This window comes from Pan troglodytes, chromosome 9 (assembly GCF_028858775.2).
Source record: "Pan troglodytes isolate AG18354 chromosome 9, NHGRI_mPanTro3-v2.0_pri, whole genome shotgun sequence".
Classification (NCBI taxonomy): domain Eukaryota; kingdom Metazoa; phylum Chordata; class Mammalia; order Primates; family Hominidae; genus Pan; species Pan troglodytes.
The window spans coordinates 30,588,999-30,609,788 of record NC_072407.2 but is presented as its reverse complement, the minus strand read 5'-3'; the positions used below and the strand labels follow the sequence as shown (position 1 = coordinate 30,609,788).

The window sequence follows — 20,790 nt, the reverse complement described above, 5'->3', positions numbered from 1 at the left end:
ACACCTCTATGCAAATAAACTAGAAAATCTAGAAGAAATGGAAGGAAGAAATTCCTGGACAGATAGACCCTCCCAAGACTAAACCAGGAAGAATTCGAATCCCTGAATAGACCAATAACAATAACATGTTCTGAAATTGATGCAGTAATTAATAGCCTACCAACCAAAAAAACCCCAGGACCAGATGGATTCACAGCCTAATTCTACCAGAGGTACAAAGAGGAGCTGGTACCATTCCTTCTGTAACTATTCCAAACAATAGAAAAAGAGGGACTCCTCCCTATTTCATTTTATGAGGCCAGAATCATCCTGATACCAAAACCTGGCAGAGATACAACAAAAAAAGAAAATGTCAGGCCAATATCCCTGACAAACATTGGTGCAAAAATCCTCAATAAAATAATGGCAAACCGAATCCAGCAGCACATCAAAAAACTTATCCACCACCATCAAGTTGGCTTCACCCCTGGGATACAAGGCTGGTTCAACATATGCAAATCAATAAACGTAATCCATCACATAAACAGAACCAATGACAAAAATTTGTCTTGGTTATCTCAATAGATGCAGAAAAGGCCTTCGATAAAATTCAATATCCCTTCAGGTTAAAAACTCTCAGTAAAATAGGTACTGATGGAACATATCTCAAAATAATAAGAGCCACTTATGAAAAACCCACAGCCAATATCACATTGAATGAGCAAAAGCTGGAAGCATTCTCTTTGAAAATCAATACAAGACAGGATGCCCTCTCTTACCACTCCTACTCAACATAGTATTGCAAGTTCTGGGCAGGGCGATCAGGAAAAACAATGAAACAAAGGGTATTCGAATAGAAAGAGAGGAAGTCAAATTATCTGTGTTTGCAGATGACATGATTCTACATTTAGAAAACCTCGTTGTCTCAGCCCCAAAACTCCTTAAGCTGATAAGCAACTTCAGCAAAGTCTTAGGGTACAAAATCAATATGCAAAAATCACAAGCATTCCTATACATACCATCAATAGACAAGCAGAGAGCCAAATCATAAATGAACTCCCATTCACAATTGCTACAAAGAGAATAAAGTTCCTAGGAATACAGATAACAAGGGATCTGAAAGACCTCTTCAAGGAGAACTATAAACCACTGCTCTAGGAAATATGAGATGACATAAATAAATGGAAAAACATTCTATTCTCATGGAGAGGAAGAATCAATATTGTGAAAATAACCATACTGCCCAAAGTAATTTATAGATTCAATGCTATTCCCATCAAACTACCATTGACATTCTTCACAGAATTAGAAGAAAACTACTTTAAGTTTCATATGAAACCAAAGAAGAGCCCATATAGCCAAAACAATCCTAAACAAAAAGAACAAAGCTGGAGGCATTACACTACCTGAGTTCAAACTATACTACAAGGCTACAGTAACCAAAACAGCATGGTACTAGTATCAAAGCAGACATATACAACAATGGAACAGTACAGAGACCTCAGAAATAACACCACATATCTACTACCATCTGATCTTCAACAAACCTGACAAAAACAAGCAATGGGGAGAGGATTTCTTAAAAATCAATAAATGAGTTCATATCATAGAGGAAGCGTTATCAGATACTGGGTTGCGGAGGAGAGGATGGAGAGAGGTTGATCAATGGGTACAAAATTATAATTAGATAGAATAAATAAGTTCTAGTGTTCTACTGCACAGTAGGGTGACATTGTGTAACACTTAGGTATTTTACATTACAAAATAGCTAGAAAAGAGGCTTGGATGACCATCGCAAAGAAATGATAAATGCCATGAGGTGATGGTCATGCTAAATACCCTGAGTTGACAATTATACAACATACATATGTTCAAAACATCCAATTATACTCCTAAACCTGTACCATTACAATATGTGAATTAAAATAAATATACTAGGTGAACAAATACAAATTCCTACAAGCAAAATGTATACTAAATCAAAAGGGTGTGCCATATTTTTTCTCACTATTGAGGGACCAATATTGTTAATATTTGATTGTAATTTCTTAAAGTTTCAAAATCCAGGAGACTGTATGTGTATTCTAGAAAAAATGGAATCAAGTAAACTTTTATATCCTTATATAACTGTATTTCATGTTCTTAAATAACATTCAAAGAGCATTTTAATAGTTTATATGATACTACCTTACATAGAATTTGAATAACTTTATTTTTTTTGGTTATTTAAGGGGTCTCTTTTTTAATATCTACTACTCTAAATAATACTACAATGATAATCCTTCTATATGAATCTTGGATGATATTATTGATAATTCCTTTAATATAGAATATTGGAAATTAATTTTAAAAAAGGTTTGTCCTTTACTAGAGTTGAATAGAATATAAGCTTATTGCAGCAAATCTAGAAAATTCAAAATAGGTGATAAATATTAGACAATATGTAAAGAAAATAAAAATTACTTGTATTCTTCCTTTCAAGAGGTAACTCTACAAAATATTTTGATCTATACTTGCCATTATTATGTATATAGCTGTAAATGCACTTTAGTTTGAGTTTTGATTCTACCTTTGCCAGATATATTTTAAAAATCAGGTTTATGTTTTCCCAGGAAGGATTATTTCTTTATCTAAATGCTGGATTAATTTGCACAACAGGTAATTATCTTTTTATTTAAAATTTTTTAAAAATGTAATACAGTGCCTATGATAAGACTGCTTTGTTAGTTTGTAATCTTTCTTTCAATTGCTTTCATGATTGACAATCTACTTAGAATATCTACTTTTACTTTAAGCAGTTGTGACTGTTTATCTTTTCCCCAGAAAGGCTTACATTTTCTTGAGAGTTTTCAAACTTACCAGCACAGTAATTACATGGGTTGGGGAGGGGTAGCAATTACATGAGGAGACGTTGATCAATGGGTACAAAATTATAATTAGATAGAAGAAATAAGTTCTAGTGTTCTATTACACAGGAATATCTTCTTTTTTTTTTTGAGACTTGGTCTCATGTTGTCATTCAGGCTGGAGTGCAGTGGGGTGATCACAGCTTATTGTAGCTTTGGCCTCTGGTCTCAACTGACCCTCCCACCTCAGCCTCCTGAGTAGTTGAGACTACAGGTGTGCACCACCACACCTGGCTTTAAAAAAAAAAAAAGAAAAGAAAAGAAAAAAAACTTTTGTAGCAATGAGATCTCACTATGTTGCCCAGGCTGGTCTCAAACTGCTGGGCTCAAGCAATCCTCCTGCCTTGACCTCCCAAAGTGTTGGGATTGCAGGCATGAGCCACCATGCCTGGCCCCTCTTCTAATATTTTAATCTCCTTTATATCTATAAATGTATCTGATAAGATGATTTGTGGCTATTTACCTATCAAATACCATCAAGTATGGCTTCCCACTGCCCACAGTGGGCAAAAAACAACATCATATCCATACTCTTTGCATGCCACTCACACCTCCAAAGCTAGGCACTGATTTAGTTTTCTAATCTTATTTTTCTTTATTCTAATATGCTTCACAGACACTTCTCATTATTTCCTTAGGGCAAAGAACATGCATTTCTGTGCTTCTGTCCATTTGTGGGTTGAATTTCTTCAAACAACAATCTCCTTTCTGCTCTTTCTTGGCTGATCAGAATAAGCACCCTCTCTTCTTCCGTTCAAGTCTTCTGATCCACTATCATAAAACTTACCATCCCATTTCACATGCAATAGATGACCTTCTTCTCACCTTACTCAGGGCCCTTTTTGCTTCAACTATTGTGCATTTTTCACTGAATTCTTCAATTCTCTTTCCCCACTAGACTATAAGATCCTGGGTAGCAGAACTATGACCAGCTACTATTATTAATTTTTTTATTAACCAACCTACTTACAATAAGAAATGGGTCAATTTAAGATCAAATTGGGCAACTGCTTGTGTGACCTAGAAATCAACACAACTACTTAGTTATCTTTTCCCAGATAATAGGGCCAATTGCAATAACCTCTGTCTACTGAAAAGCTGTCATAGTTTGTACTTATTTTGTTACAAACAAGATGTTTTACTATATACCAGAAAAGTAATAGCAAAAATATAAAAATTTACGGTGTCTGTGCTGAAAATGGCTCTTCCATCAATGTGATGCTTGTGCAGTGCACAACCTATACTATCTTATGTATACTACCATATGGGTTTCCTACTTCTAAAAGTGTATTTTTTTCAAGGTTTATTATACACTTTAAATTATGACTCAAGAGCATAAATTATTTTATGGCTTGTTTAGAGATAATGTAAACAGTATCCTCTTTCTACAAACTAAACTGGACCTGAGCAAAGCAAACTCCAGTAGAATATGTTAACTATTGTCCTCATAATGAGTACTCATTTATAACTGTGACTGTTCACTTTTCTCTTAAGATCTTCTCTGATTATTGTTTTAAAGTTAAATAGCAAATGGTCTCAACTCCCTTCAGGCTAAACAAGTAACATGAGTATCAGTCACATTTGGAACCAAATGCATATTAAAATAGCAAATGGTCTCAACTCCCTCCAGGCTAAACAAGTAACATGAGTATCAATCACATTTGGAACCAAATGCATATTATCTACCTATAATACCAATCTTATTACTTATGTATGGCTCAGCTATATCATATAAATTATCTCATGATGCAAATATACTAACATTAACACTTACTATATGCAGGTTATTTAAGCTCTTTGAATCTCAGTTTCATTATTTACATAATGAAGGATAAATTGACTTTGTGGAGCTGTTGGAAGAATTAAAGATATTATCCTTAATGTGCCAATAGGTGCCTTCTATTTTCAGAGGAAATTGGTTCCCATTGATAGACCTGATTGAAGAGGTAGGCCTATGCATACTCTTGTCCCATCAACCATGGATATTTGGTCCACAAGTCATTAAGTGCATGTGATGTTGAAACAAAAAGGTGCTTTCTTTGAGTAACTAGCACATAAAAATACTGGATGATTTAAGTTAAATAAGCAGTTGAAACATGAGGAACATAGTCATAGAGAGAGTCAAAGAAGATAATAAAGGCGCAGCAATGCCACAGCATGCCAGACTATGACAAAATGGTATAGTTAGGCAAAAAACAGTTATCTTCCTGATAGAATAGAGCAGGCATGCAAAGAGAAGCAATGGGAAAAGGAGAGAAAGGAAAGAAGGTAGAAAGGGAGGGAGGGAAGGAGGGAGGGGGAGTGAGAGGAAGGAATGGAGGGAGAGGAAGGAAGGGAGGGAGAGGAAGTGAGAGAGGGAGGGATTAAGGGAGAGAGAGAAGAGGAGAAGGCAGGAGAGGAGAGTTGGGGAGAGGAGGAGAGGAGGGGAGGGGAAGAGGGGAGGGGAGGAGGAAAGGAGAGGGGAGGAGAGGGGAGGAGAGGGGAGGGGAGAGGAGGAGAGGAGGGGAGGGGAAGGGAGGTGGGGAGAAGAGGGGAGGGGAGAGGAGAGGAGAGGGGAGAGGAAAGGAGAGGGGAGACAAGAGGGGAGGGGAGAGGAGAGGAGAGGGGAGAGGAAAGGAGAGGGGAGAGAAGAGGGGAGGGGAGAGGAGAGGGGAGGAGAGGGGAGAGGGGAAGGGGAGGGGAGAGGAGAGGAGGGGAGAGGAGAGGAGAGGAGAGGAGAGGAAAGGAGAAGAGAGGAGAAGGAAGAAGAGAGGGGAGAGAGAAACGTTAGTTCCAGAGAAAGAAAACTGGAATAATTGCCTTACTGTTTTTCATTTCACATGAAGACTAGTAGATAACAATACTTCGCTTTCAAAAAGATTTTCCCATATCTTTCCAACAAGTTTTCCTATAAAATGGAGTTCATTGGGATGATTTTAAAGCCCAAACAATTCTTTATTTGCTTGAAAAGTGCATAGCACCATCTCTAGCACACACGAGATACTAACTGAATGGAAGCTATCACTAATCAGATTATAAACCCAAAATGCAGGGAAGATAATACAATTAGCATTTATTTTAATTTCAAAAATCTATCATCTAAACTACAAAGATGAAATCTTTTCTGTTAAACTGAATTGTCATTGACAGAAATGTGGCTTGGTCTTATTTTGGCTCCATGTAAATACATTTCAAATATAAAGGAAACATAGACCTCTCCCCTTTCCACCCCTTTTTTGTCTACTGAAGAATAACATTATAGACACTTACAAGATTCAGCAACATAATGATTATGAAATTGATACAGACAGCAGCAGCAGATGTTGCAAACTGCCAGTATTGTTTGATGAAATTCCACTTGAATGATGCAAACTGTTCCATGACAACCAGGCGGTACACCACGACTCCAAACACTGCAGTGATCACCAAGGATATCTACAATATTGGACACCAGAAAAAACATCCATATTTTACATCATTAACAAGTCAAAAGCAAAACCGTAGATCAAATCTACTGTCCCCAAGAATTGAAGGTATTTACCTTACCAAGAAAGGATATCTAGATTTAATTTTCTCCTTTAAGGAAGTTATATTCTAGTCAAAACAAATAGGACAAAATTTGTTGTTTTAGTATGATAACAAAGTTATCACACTAACATGCAAATTCTTCCCAATGTCCTCTTAAATGGAATGCTCATTTTTAACACAAGATGTCTAATCCATCAGGTCAATTGATATAATTTCCATTTTATCTTAGATGGTCTCTGTTTCTCCCAAAGAGTATTTTCTTTAAAAAGGTGCACAAACTGCCTTTGTAAAATCTCCATAACCTGTTGTGATTTGTTTAATTGTATGTATTACTAAGTTGTTGGAAAGAATAAGGTTTCTGACATTCTCAACGTCACAAAATGAGTTGGTATCATTGAACTTACTTCTAAATTTGGAATCCCAAAACATTTTGATATCGATTCCTATACTTTACCATGAAGAATATTCCTGAGACAGAAACAAGAAGACGAGTGACTTTGTCTGAGGAAGGCTGATGTGGTTCAGGTTTTCCCGTGATGGGATTTACAATCTCCATCTTGTAATACTTGGCTTCAAACTGGGGACGAAGTGTTTCCTATGAGAGAAATGAAAGTTATCTAAATATCAAAGCCATAAACTAAAAAAACATAACCCCAAGAATTGATACAATACTCCTAAATTTGGCCTACTTTTGTATTAAGTCTTCACAATAAAGCAACCTTTTAAAAATAACATCAAATTACCTTCCAAATAAATCCCGAGCAGTATTGAAATTAGCATAATTTTCCACTAATGTAATTTAAAGAAACATCACAGAAGTGGTTTGAAAATACATACTTCATTGATCTCTATTATCTTCATAAAAGAATAAATCTTGTTAGTAGGAAAGATCAAGGGAACAATCTAATGGTGGTTAACTGCTTCCAGCCGGAATGCTAGGGTAGTAATTTTCCATATCCTGTAATAGCCCAGTTTCCCTATTTCCTTGTATCCTAACATCTTACCTCCTCTTCTTCCCATTCGATAAGGTCCCAAGTATAGGTCAGTATACTCCTTCTCCTTTTCCAAAACTCCAGGAAGACTGTGGCTATAAAATATAAAAATGATAATTCTTTATCCAAATCACATCATATTGCTTTTCTTCTTTATATTGAGATATCTTATCTCATAATTAAAATTAAATTATGAAAATAATAAATTAAAATTTTATTTTTCCCTTTTCCTCGTCTCCCTGTGTTTATACATCATTAATTAGTGTATCTATTAGCATACACTGCTAGAGGGGTGTGATTTCTTTTACTGGAACCAAGAAGCAGGGACTTTTTGTCAGCACAGCTCATCAAAATGATGCAATCAATATTACTGAGCTAAATATTGACCATTTTGACCTGCATATGCTTATTCAAAATTATCTAAAGACTCAAATAAAGCCTTCTCCAAGAATCACAATAAAGACCAAATGCTACTCGTCCAGAGCTTATAGAGAGATGGTGTAGGAGACAGAATAAAAGAACAAACTCTAGTGGTGAAGGAGAAGAAAAGAAAGACAAGAGAAGAAACTCCCAAATTCATATTCTGGGTGGACTCTACATGGACTGAAAAGGACTCAGTGGAAAAAGTAAAGAAATTCCTGAACTGTCAGCTTTCCTGTTTAAACAGTTAAGAAAACGATTGCTGTTTTATTTTTTTTCTAGACGGGCTCTATCTTACACCATTCAAGACTTTGTGGACACAACTAAGAACTCACATATATGTTTTAGAAATCTGTGGTACTGGGGCAACCCTCTTTGGGTCCCCTCCCATTGTATGAGAGCTCTGTTTTCACTCTATTAAATCTTGCAACTGCACACTCTTCTGGTCCGTGTTTGTTACGGCTCGAGCTGAACTTTTGCTTGCTGTCCACCACTGCTGTTTGCCACTGTCACAGAACCACCACTGACTTCAATCCCTCCAGGTCCGGCAGGGTGTCCACTGTGCTCCTGATCCAGCGAGGCGCCCATTGCTGCTCCGGATCCAGCTAGAGGCTTGCCGTTGTTCCTGCACGGCTAAGTGCCCAGGTTCGTCCTAATCCAGCTGAACACTAGTCACTGGGTTCCATGGTTCCTTCTGTGACCCATGGCTTCTAATAGAGCTATATCACTCATCGCATGGCCCAAGGTTCCATTCCTTGGAATCCGTGAGGCCAAGAACCCCAGGTCAGAGAACAAAAGGCTTGCTGCCATCTTGGGAGCAGCTGCCCCATCTTGGGAGTGGCCTGCCACCATCTTGGGAGCTCTAAGAACAAAGACCCGCCGGTAACATTTGGTGGCCTGTATGGCGCTTCTCCAAAGCGGTGAGTAATATTGAACCACTTTCACTTGCTATTCTGTCCTATCCTTCCTTAGAATTGGAGGAAAATAACTGGGCACCCATCAGCCAGTTAAAAACGATTAGCGTGGCTGCTGGACTCAGGTGTGAGGTTTCCTGGGAAAAAGCTTTCTAACAACCCCCAACCCTTCTGTGTTGGGAGCTTTGTTCTGCCTGGAACCAGCTTCTGCTTTCACAATTTTCCTAGGGAAGCCGAGGGTCGGCTAGAGGCAGAAAGCTGTCATCCTGAACTCCCGGCATTGGCCGGTGGAGATCATTGCACAGCCAGAAGTCTCTACTCAACAGTTGCCCATGTGTGTGCCCCTACCTCTCCTTCTGACCCATACCTCCTGGGTCCTAACCACGACTTTCTTGAAAGTGTAGCCCCAAAATTCTCCTTACCTCTGAATCTACTTCCTCTGATCCCTGCATCCTAGGTACTAATGCTTCAGACTTTCACTTCCGCTCCCAAGTATTAGAGCAGGTTGTATCTCCAAAGGGATCTAAGGAAGCTCTACGCTGTGTCCTTAAGCACCTAGGCAATGAACCCAGGGAGTCTTGGCCCTGGTGACTCTCCCAATTCAGGCATACAGCTCTCGACATGGGCAGTTATGTGAGACTCGTTCCCCACCACCCTTGCCAGGGCCTTAGAATTGATAACCCAGTACTTTAACAACTGGAACTGGGTCTACAACAACATAATAGATCAGGATGAAAATGAATTGAGTAAATTAAAGGGAGGCACATATTCCTATAGTGGCAAATGGGGGCAACAAGCGAATGTCCTTCCACTATGTTTCCAAAATCCTTCTACAGAGGCAGAGAGGAGAAAGAGAGAAGCAGAGAGGGAGACAGAGAGGAAGAAACAGAAACAAAAGATGAGTCAAACAGAGAGAGAGACAGAAAGTCAAAGGAGAAAGAAAGAGAGAAAGAGAAAGATAGAAATAGTAAAGGAAAAACAGCATGCCCTATTCCTTTAAAAGCCAGGGTAAATTTAAAACCTGTAATTGATAATTGAAGGTCTTCTCCGTGACCCTATAACACTCCAATATTACCTTGTTGTCAATGTAAACAAGGGCATAGCCCAAAACACTGAGACCACTGACAACCCATAGCCTTCCTATCAAAAATTCTTAACTCAGTAACCCGCGAATGGCCCAAATGCATTCAATTGGTAGCGGCAACTGTCTTGCTAACAGAAGAAAGTAGAAAAATAACCTTTAGAGGAAACCTCATTGTGAGCACACCTCACCAGTTCAGAGCTATCCTAAATCAAAAAAAGCAAAAAAGTAGCTTACTAACTCAAAAATCTTAAAGTATGCGGCTATTCTATTAGAAAAAGGTGATTTAACACTAACCACTGAAAATTCTCTTAACCCAGCAGATTTCCTAACAGGGGATTTCAATCTTAATTACTATACAAAGTCCGATCAGACCTAGGAGGAACTCCCTTCAGGACGACAGATGGTTCCTCCCGGGTGATTGAGAAAAAACCACAACGGGTATTCAGTAATTGATAGGGAGACTCTTGTGGAAGCAGAGTTAGGAGAATTGCCTAATAATTGGTCTGCTCAAACGTGTGAGCTGTTTGCATTCAGCCAAGCCTTAAAGTACTTACAGAATAAAAAAAAAAAAACTCTATATCAATACTGAGTCAAAAGGTTACCTACACCCTCTCCAAAACGAATTCTCATAAGAACTGTTGTTTATGGGAATGAATCTGGATGGGGCAGCTGGGTTGTTTGAAATACTCAGGAATCCAGCCCAGCTCTAGGACTCACCCCTGAGCCAAAGGCAATGTTGGGCATGCTGGTAAAGGACCACTAGAATCCAGCAGCCTGGACCCCTTTCTTTGTGGTCAAGAAAGGCAGGAAAAAGGGTGCAGGACTGCTACATTGGTGAGTGTAACTAATCCGATAAGCTGAGGTCCATGGGTGGTTACACACCCTGGAAAGGAATAAGCATTAACACCATAGAGGACGCTCTAGGACTAAAGCTCATTGGAAAATGACTGGGGATCCTGGCATCCATATGTTCTTTTTTCAGATGGGAAACATTCCCCCCAAGGCAAAAATGCCCCTAAGATGTATTCTGGAGAATTGGGACCAATTTGACCCTCACACGCTAAGAAAGAAACAACTTATATTCTTCTGCAGTCCCGTCAGGCCACAATATACTCTTCAAGGGGGAGAAACCTGGCCCCCTGAGGGAAGTATATATTATAACATCATCTTACAGCTAGACCTCTTTTGTAGAAAGGAGGGCAAATAGAGTGAAGTGCCATATGTGCAAACTTTCTTTTCATTAAGAGAAAACTCTCAATTATGTAAAAAGTGTAATTTATGCCCTACAGGAAGCCCTCAGAGTCTACCTCCCTGCCCTGGTGTTCCCCCAGCTCCTTCCCCAACTAATAAAGACCCCCCTTCAACCCAAACAGTTCAAAAAGAGATAGACAAAGGGGTAAACAATGAACCCAAGAGTGCCAATATTACCCGATTACGCCCCCTTCAAGTGGTGGGAGGAGGAGAATTTGGCCCAGTCAGAGTGCATGTACCTTTTTCCCTCTCAGACTTGAAGCAAATTAAAATAGACCTAGGTAAATTCTCAGATAACCTTGATGGCTATATTGATGTTTTACAAGGGTTAGGACAATCCTTTGATCTGACATGGAGAGATATAATGTTACTGCTAAATCAGGCACTAACCCCAAATGAGAGAAGTGCCGCCATAGCTGCAGCCCGAGAGTTTGGTGATCTCTGGCGTCTCAGTCAGTTCAATGATAGGATGACAACAGAGGAAAGAGAATGATTCCCCACAGGCCACCAGGCAGTTCCCAGTGTAGACCCTCATTGGGACGCAAAATCAGAAGATGGAGATTGGTGCCGCAGACATTTGCTAACTTGCATGCTAGAAGGACTAAGGAAAACTAGGAAGAAGCCTTTGAATTATTCAATGATGTCCACTATAACACAGGGAAAGGAAGAAAATCCTACTGCCTTCCTGGAGAGACTAAGGGAGGCATTGGGGAAGCATACCTCTCTGTCACCTGACTCTATTGACAGCCAGGTAAATTTAAAGGATAAGCTTATCACTCAGTCAGCTGCAGACATTAGAAAAAAACTTCAAAAGTCCGCCTTAGGCCCCGAGCAAAACTTAGAAACCCTATTTAACTTGGTAACCTTGGTTTTTTATAATAGAGATCAGGAAGAGCAGGCGGAACGGGATGAACAGGATAAAAAAGAAGGCCACCGCTTTAGTCATGGCCCTCGGCAAGCGGACTTTGGAGGCTCTGGAACAGGGAAAGGCTGGTCAAATCACATGCCTAATAGGGCTTGCTTCCACTGCGGTCTACACGGACACTTTAAAAAAGATTGTCCAAATAGAAATAAGCCACCCCCTCGTCCATGCCCCTTATGTGAAGGGAATCACTGGAAGGCCCACTTCCCCAGGGAATGAAGGTCCTCTGGGTCAGAAGCCACTAACCAGATGATCCAGCAGCAGGACTGAGGGTGCCCGGGGCAAGTGCCAGCCCATGCCATCACCCTCACAGAGCCCCGGGTATGCTTGACCACTGAGGGCCAGGAGTTTAACTGTCTCCAGGACACTGGCGCGGCCTTCTTAGTCTTACTGTCCTGCCCCGGACATCTGTCCTCCAGATCTGTCACTATCCGAGGGGTCCTAGGACAGGCAATCACTAGTACTTCTCCCAGACACTAAGTTGTGACTGGGGAACTTTACTCTTTTCACATGCCTTTCTAATTATGCCTGAAAGCCCGACTCCTTTGTTAGAGAGAGACATCCTAGCAAAAGCAGGGGCCATTATACACTTGAATTAGGAGAAGGAAAAAGGGTAAATATATATACAGACTCTAAGTATGCTTACCTAGTCCCCTATGCCCATGCAGCAATATGGAGAGAAAGGGAATTCCTAACTTCCGAGGGAACATCTATCAAACATCAGGAAGCCATTAGGAGATTATTATTGGCTGTACAGAAACCTAAAGAGGTGGCAGTCTTACACTTCCGGGGTCATCAGAAAGGAAAGGAAAGGGAAATAGAAGGGAACCACCAAGCAGATATTGAAGACAAAAGAACTGTAAGGCGGTACCCTCCATTAGAAATGCTTATAGAAGGACCCCTCGTATGGGGTAATCCGCTCCGGGAAACCAAGCCCCAGTACTCAGCAAAAGAAACAGAATGGGAAACTCACGAGAGGACATAGTTTCCTCCCCTCAGGATGGCTAGCCCATTAAGAAGGAAAAATACTTTTGCCTGCAGCTAACCAACGGAAATTACTTAAAACCCTTCACCAAACCTTTCACTTAGGCATTGATAGCACCCATCAGATGGCCAGAACATTATTTACTGGACCAGGCCTTTTCAAAACTATCAAGCAGATAGTCAGGGCCTGTGAAGTGTGCCAAAGAAATAATCCCCTGCCTTATCGCCAAGCTCCTTCAGGAGAACAAAGAACAGGCCATTACCCAGGAGAAGACTGGCAACTAGATTTTACCCACATGCCCAAATCTCAGGGATTTCAGTATCTACTAGTCTGGGTAGATACTTTCACTGGTTGGGCAGAGGCCTTCCCTTGTAGGACAGAAAAGGCCCAAGAGGTAATAAAGGCACTAATTCATGAAATAATTCCCAGATTCATACTTCCCCAAGGCTTACAGAGTGTCAATGGCACCGCTTTCAAGGCTTCAGTAACCCAGGGAGTATCCCAGGTGTTAGGCATACAATATCACTTACACTGCACCTGGAGGCCACAATCCTTAGGAAAAGCCGAGAAAATGAAAGAAACACTCAACATCTAAAAAAGCTAACCTAAGAAACCCACCTCGCATGGCCTTCTCTGTGGCCTATAGCCTTACTAAGAATCCGTAACTCTCTCCCAAAAGTGTGACTTAGTCCATACAAGATGCTGTATGGATGGCCCTTCCTAACCAATGACCTTGTGTTTGACCGAGAGACAGCCAACTTAATTGAAGACATCACCTCCTTAGCTAAATGTCAACAAGTTCTTAAAACATTACAGGGAACCTGTCCCTGAGAGGAGGGAAGGGAATTATTCCACCCTGGTGACATGGTATTAGTCAAGTCCCTTCCCTCTAATTCCCCATCCCTAGACACATCCTGGGAAGGACCCTACCCAGTCATTTTATCTACCCCAACCATGGTTAAAGTGGCTGGAGTGGAGTCTTGGATACATCACACTCAAGTCAAACCCTGGATACTGCCAAAGGAGCCCGAAAATCCAGGAGACAATGCTGGGTATTCCTGTGAACCTCTAGAGGATCTGCACCTGCTCTTCAAGCGACAACCATGAGGAAAGTAACTAGAATCGTGGATCCCCATGGCCCTCCTTTGTCACATTTTTCTTTTTACTGTTCTCTTACCCCCTTTCACTCTCACTTCACTTCCTCCATGCTGCTGTACTACCAGTAGCTCCTCTTACCAAGAGGTTCTATGGAGAATGTGGCTTCCCAGAAATATTGATGTCCCATCGTATAGGGGTTTTTCTAAAGGAGACCCCACTTTCACCACCCACAACCATATACCCCTGCACTTCAGGCCATACATTTCAATCCCTGTATTTTTAACCTCCTTGTTAAGTATGTCTCTTCCAGAATCGAAGTTGTAAAACTACAAATGGTTCTTCAAATGGAGCCCCAGATGCAGTCCATGACTAAGATCTACTGCAGACCCCTGGACCAGCCTGCTAGCCCATGCTCTGATGTTAATGACATCAAAGGCACCCCTCCCGAGGAAATCTCAACTGCACGACCCCTACTACACCCCAATTCAGCAGGAAGCAGTTAAGAGCCGTCGTTGGCCAACCTCCCCAACATCACTTGGGTTTTCCTGTTGAGAGTGGGGACTGAGAGGCAGTACTAGCTGGATTTCCTAGGCTGACTAAGAATTCCTAAGCCTAGCTGGGGAAGGGGACCGCACCTACCTTTAAACATGGGGCTTGTAACTCACCTCACACCCAACCAATTAGGTAGTAAAGAGGACTCACTAAAATACCAATTAGGCTAAAAGCAGGAGGTAAAGAAATAGTCAAATCATATATTGCCTGAGAGCGTGGGGGAGGGACAATATTCAGGATATAAACCCCAGGCATTCGAGACGGGAGTGGGCAACCCCTTTGGGTCCCCTCCCATTGTATGGGAGCTCTGTTTTCACTCTACTAAATCTTGCAGCTGCACACTCTTCTGGTCCGTGTTTGTTACGGCTCAAGCTGAGCTTTCGCTTGCCGTCCACCACTGCCATTTGCAGACCCGCCGCTGACTTCCACCCCTCCGGATCCAGCAGGGTGTCCGCTGTGCTCCTGATCCAGCGAGGCACCCTTTGCCACTCTGGATCCAGCTAGAGGCTTGCCATTGTTCCCACATGGCTAATTGCTCGGGTTCGTCCTAATTGAGCTGAACACTAGTCACTGGGTTCCACAGTTCTCTTCCATGACCCACGGCTTCTAATAGAGCTATAACACTCACCACAGGGCCCAAGGTTCCATTCCTTGGAATCCGTGAGGCCAAGAACCCCAGGTCAGAGAACAAAAGTCTTGCCGCCATCTTGGGAGCAGCCCACCCCATCTTGGGAGTGGCCTGCCACCATCTTGGGAGCTCTAAGAACAAAGACCTGCTGGTAACAGCTGGATGAGCCCGACTGCTTTGTAGCTGCCTGTGTGTGGCAAACAACTAACACTCCCTAGGCCTCAATTTTTTAATTTATAAAATGAAAGCAGTAAATATCACATCATATAAGTTGTTGAGTATTTATGAGAATTAAAAGGAATAATCGCCATAAAAGGCCTGATACTGCCAATAATATATTTGACAAATACGAGTTTCTCTTTTTCCCTTTATTCTACTTTATGGCAACTCCTACCTCCTATTCTCTTTCTTTTGCTACTAAGCAGACATCTGGGTTTGTTTGTTTGTTTCATCAGGGAGAGGTTCTAAATGTTGTATCCTTTAACCCTCAAAGCATCATCTATTCTCTTAGAGGATAAAGGGCAGAGATGTTATCCCTGTTGGTTTCTAACCTTGGAGAAGGTCAGAAATGTCACGAGCTCTCTATAGATCCTCTTATCAGCTTCTCTTACACAATCCTTTGGTTCTGTGTGTGGTGAAAACTGGATTGGGGGAAAATCAGATCAGTAGAAACCAAATGTTGAAGCAACTGGTGAATAGAGAAATACAGATTGAGTATCCCTACAATGGAATATTATTCAGCAATAGAAATAAATGAAGTATGGACCCATGCATGGAATGATGCAGGGATGTTTACTACAGCATAGAAGGACCTTGAAAACACAGGGCTAAGTGAGAGGAGCCGGACAGGAAGGATCATGTATTGTATGGTCTGCTCATGTATGATCTGCTCACTTATTGTGTGATCTGCTTACATGAAATGCCCAAGGTAGGCAAATCCACAGTCAGGAAATAGATTGGTGGTGGCCAGGGGCAGGGACTTTTGGGGGAAAATAGGGAGTGACTGTTAACAGGGACCTGCTTTCTTCTGGGGTAATGAAAATGGTCAAACATTGATTGTAGTGAGGGTTGTGCGGCTCTATGAATATGCAAAAAAACCATTGAATTGGACACTTTAAATGGGTGCAAATTATATTCCAATAAATTATTTGTAGAAACTAAAAAAAAAAAAGAAGAAAATTGGGGTACTAAGGTTTTTTCTCCTTCTTTCTTTGTAACTAAAAATCAGCCCAGTATTGGTTAGAAAAAAAATACAATGTTCATAGTTGCATTTTCTTACCTTTTATGACATTTACAAAGCCCTCTCTCACATATGTTTTAAATTCATTGTCACTCTCTTAACATTTACAAAGAGATATGGCAAATGTTATCATCATGTGGATTTTGGAAGCAAAGATGCTAATTGGCTGTGACACAGACAATAAATGGCAGAGCCAGGACCAAAACTCTTGCTAGTTACTCTCCACCCACAATGCCTGGCTGGTACATTCCTCAGGCTGGTTTTTGTTGGTTGGTTTGTTGGTGTTCTGATTTTTGTTTTTTCCCCAGGACTACCATAGGTCATTACTCTCTACTGATTTTCAGCAGTTTTAAAAGAGTACAAATGACTACAAGAAGCAAAACAGCCGAAAATTATTGTCTGCAGGAAAAATTAGAATCTCCAAGCACTGGATCTGCTTTCAAATAGCAGATCAGAATCACTGTTACCAAATGAAACATTTAAAACTTAAGAGGAAAGTGGAATATAGAGGAAGTAAATAGGAGAAGAGATACAAAGAAAAGCAAAAACTGAAAAAAAGGTACAATATTAAGTAAGCAAGTACAACATACAGTGATTCCTAGGCTGGGACTTAAGGTTTTTAATATAGTGTACAACATTTAGAATGCTCAATCAAATCCTAATTATCATTGGTCTCTGTCAAGGCTTAAAGTTTAAATGTGTCTGTCGCATGCTTTCTTCTTAATTTATATTTCCAGCATATACTTGAGCAAAAAACATCTTTCACAAAATATAAAAAATAAAGGTAATCTTGAATTTGGTGCAATTTTAGCTTGAAGGTAATAGCATTACAGAAAATATATTGAATCTTTCTCAGAAAGTAGGGTGTCCACTTTCAATTTAATATTGAGGTAACCTTTGTTAAAAATCCATGCTCAGCTGGAGATATATATATTTTATTAATGGCTTATTTATCTCAACTTTCAGGTAATCCACATTCTCACTTTTTAAAATTGTTAATTAGAAAAAGGGTATACAGAATAACTGAGTATGCAAAACACTAATTGAAATAAATTGTTATTTACTAATCCCTACTAAAATTATTAGTAAAGATACAATTAATAATACAAATAGCTAACTTTGAAAGTTAAAACAGTGGTTGATTGGCAAGAGGCTCAAGAACTCTTGAGGCATTGTAGTCTATGTTTTAACAGGGGTGATGGTGGTTATACAAGTTCATTTATTTTTCAGAAGTGACCATACTGTTCTTAGAATCTGTGGATTTCACTCTTATGCAAATTATACCTAAAAATTACAGAAAATAATTTTTTAAATAATAAGTGATTAAAAAGATTATATGACTTGATTCTAATGAAAACCCTCTTTGCTTTCCGAACCTTTTTAAGTACTTTTTTTTTTTTTTTTTTGAGACAGAGTTTCACTTTGTCACTCAGGCTAGATAGAGTGCAGTGGCTTGATCTCGGCTCACTGCAACCTCTGCCTCCTGGGTTCAAGTGATTCTCTTGCCTCAGCCTCCTGAGTAGCTGAGACTAGAGGTGTACACCACCATGTCCACTGATTTTTTAAATTTTAGTTGAGACAGGGTTTCACCAAGTTGTCCAGTCTGGTTTTGAACTCCTGAGCTCAGGCAATCCTCCCGCCTTGGCTTCCCAAAGTGCTAGGATTGCAGGTGTGAGCCAACGCACCTGGCCCCAACCTTTTTAACTCTTGTGCTTAGCAGTAGTGGGACCTATCTTGCAGTGAGGGGCTGAAAAGAAAGCAGGGAGATGGGATGACCATATGCCATTCCACAGTCAGTTCCAGGGTGGTTGCAAACCTAAATTATGAACACAGGCAACCAGCTTGGATTTGTAGGATAGGCTGAACAATAAAAATGTCTGTACAGTTCTCTAGAACAGTTGTATTAACCAGCCTTGGAAAGGAGAAAGGGCTTCTATTTATGCCAAGATCTAAGCAAACAGATGAAGCAGAAGCACCCAACTTAGGTGATCTCAAGGTTCTCTCAGGTATGTAAATGGATGTGGCTTTGTATAAACATAGGAGGAAAGGCTGGGGCCGACCCTAAACATAAAAAGTGCTTAGTTCATCTAGACACACCCACATTTCAATCATACATGATGAAATAAAGCTCTACACTGCCCTAAGTCATCAGCCAGATTTGACTCACTGCCTCACATTTTGTCTACTCTGGCATAAATAATGGGTTCCAACTGATGGAAATGTGAGATGGAGGGCAAAAATTGTTAGGGTCTCAATTCAGTGACTGTTCTCTCAGGAGGATTACATGAATTTAATCTCATCCTTGATAGCAGAGGAAAAGAGGATGAGAAAAGGGGTTGAGCTGCCATCTTGATCAAAACTGAGTAATGGACATGGGAATTTCAAGAAGAAACAGAAATCTGTGAAAAACCTACGAATCTATGACTTTGAATAAAGTATCTTATAATCCATTTTATTATAATTTCTGGTGAAAAGTTTGGCATGCATAGTTAACTCTGGGCTTCTGGCTGGATCAGGTGGTCTCTGAAGCAAGCAGCAGATTAAAAGAATACAGGAGCATTAGAGGCTGGGCGTGGTGGCTCAGCCTATAATCCCAGCAGTTTGGGAGGCCGAGACAAGTGGATCAAGAGGTCAGGAGGTCGAGACCATCCTGGCTAACACGGTGAAACCTCCTCTCTACTAAAAATACAAAAACGTTAGCGGGGTGTGGTGGGGGGCGCCTGTAGTCCCTGCTACTCGGGAGGCTGAGGCAGGAGAATGGCGTGAACATGGGAGGCGGAGCTTGCGGTGAGCCGAGATCGCGCCACTGCACTCCAGCCTGGCGATAGAATGAGACTACGTCTCAAAAAAAAAAAAAAAAAAAAAGATTCTCACCAGGGAAGCCCCTTCTTTATCTGTTTTATATATTGAACAATCAAGATCAATTCTAGTTGAAAAAATATTTATTGCTTAACAATAATTATTTGTCTCACGACAAAGCGAGACTCCGTCTCAAAAAAAAAAAAAAAAAAAAAAAAAAGAATACAGGAGCATTAACGACAGCCCCAGATAAAATCAGGGGTGAGAATTGAGCAGTTGGAAGAACTGACAAACTAACTGAATCAGGGGGATTTACATATTTGAATATTTTAGAGCTTCAACAAATTTCAATGCTCAAGATACACTTTAGACCAATTAAGTCAAAATCTCCAGGAACAATACTCCGTCATCAGTACTTTTTAAAGCTCCCAAAGACTTCCAAAGTGCAGCCAAGGTTGATCAGAGCAGCCTAGAGAATAAGCAGTTGTGCTGATGGAAGAGGTAGAAGAGCAGTCAAAGTCATGGTTACTGAGGTGGTAGAACCTCAATACAAAAACTATAAGGTCAAGCCAGGAGAAATAATGCTGTCATTTTGTTTTGACTTCCAATTATTTATAAAGTATTTTAATAATCTCTTTAGATAAATTACTTCTAACGTCTATAACACCCATTCTCTTAACAGTCAATAAAAATCTGAACGGGAACTACATGTACGAGGTGTACATGAAATGTTTCATAAAATGGCTATTGTTATTAACCTTCAGTTTAACATATGAGAAATTTGGAGTACTGAGAGGTTAAGTGACTTGCTGAAGTCACATGGATGATAGGAACCAAAGTAATCCTAACTCTAATACTCATACTCTGTCTACCATACAATGCTTCCCTGGATAGACATGAAATAGGTTCTGATAGGTGGGAATGAAAATCTGAGAACACGCTGTGAGTGTCATCAGTAAAGAAGTATCCTGGAGATAGGTAGATAGGGATGTAGAAAAAACAGCAGAAATGAAATAGCATGGGGTTCAAAGCATAGAAATCTGATATATAAGAGCAAAGGAACAATGGCTCAAAATAAAGATGGCAACAGAGGGATGGTGAGGAGGGGAGGGAGTGTATTAAACTTTTTAAATATTAAAATAAAGATACTTAAAAATGAAAGTGTATAAAATGAAAGTCATTAAATTTATAAAGGATGAAATACCAAATCAGATATAGGTATAGGGAAGGCTTATATATATAGGTAGGTAGACTGCCAAATCTAGATATATAAATAATGCCTATATATATATGATATCTCTCTCTCTCTCAAAGCATTAGCACTAATTGTTTGTGGGAAGTGGATTAGGGAGCATTTTCACTTTGTTCATAGTAGACATTGTACAAAGAAATGTGTGCTGCCTATGTTCTTTTTAACCACTCCGGAAAGTTTATCAACTCCTTTCTTTGGTCCTGTGAAACTGGTTTGGAGATGGAGTCAGAGGATCAGAGGCCTCCATAGGAGAAGGACATT

General features: G+C 40.2%; 1 protein-coding gene across 3 annotated transcripts in view; it reads right to left on the bottom strand.

Moving 5' to 3' along the window:
• Positions 1–20,790, bottom strand: part of ANO3 (anoctamin 3) — a 473,946-nt gene that overhangs the window by 57,699 nt on the left and 395,457 nt on the right. For all 3 annotated transcript variants that reach the window (XM_054661268.2, XM_001134720.8, XM_016920588.4), the window contains 3 exons: positions 7,397–7,479; positions 6,847–6,987; positions 6,135–6,299 (listed from right to left, as the gene is read on the bottom strand). In XM_054661268.2, coding sequence (XP_054517243.1) covers positions 6,135–6,299; positions 6,847–6,987; positions 7,397–7,479 — 389 coding nt within the window. The remainder of the gene's footprint in view (positions 1–6,134; positions 6,300–6,846; positions 6,988–7,396; positions 7,480–20,790) is intronic.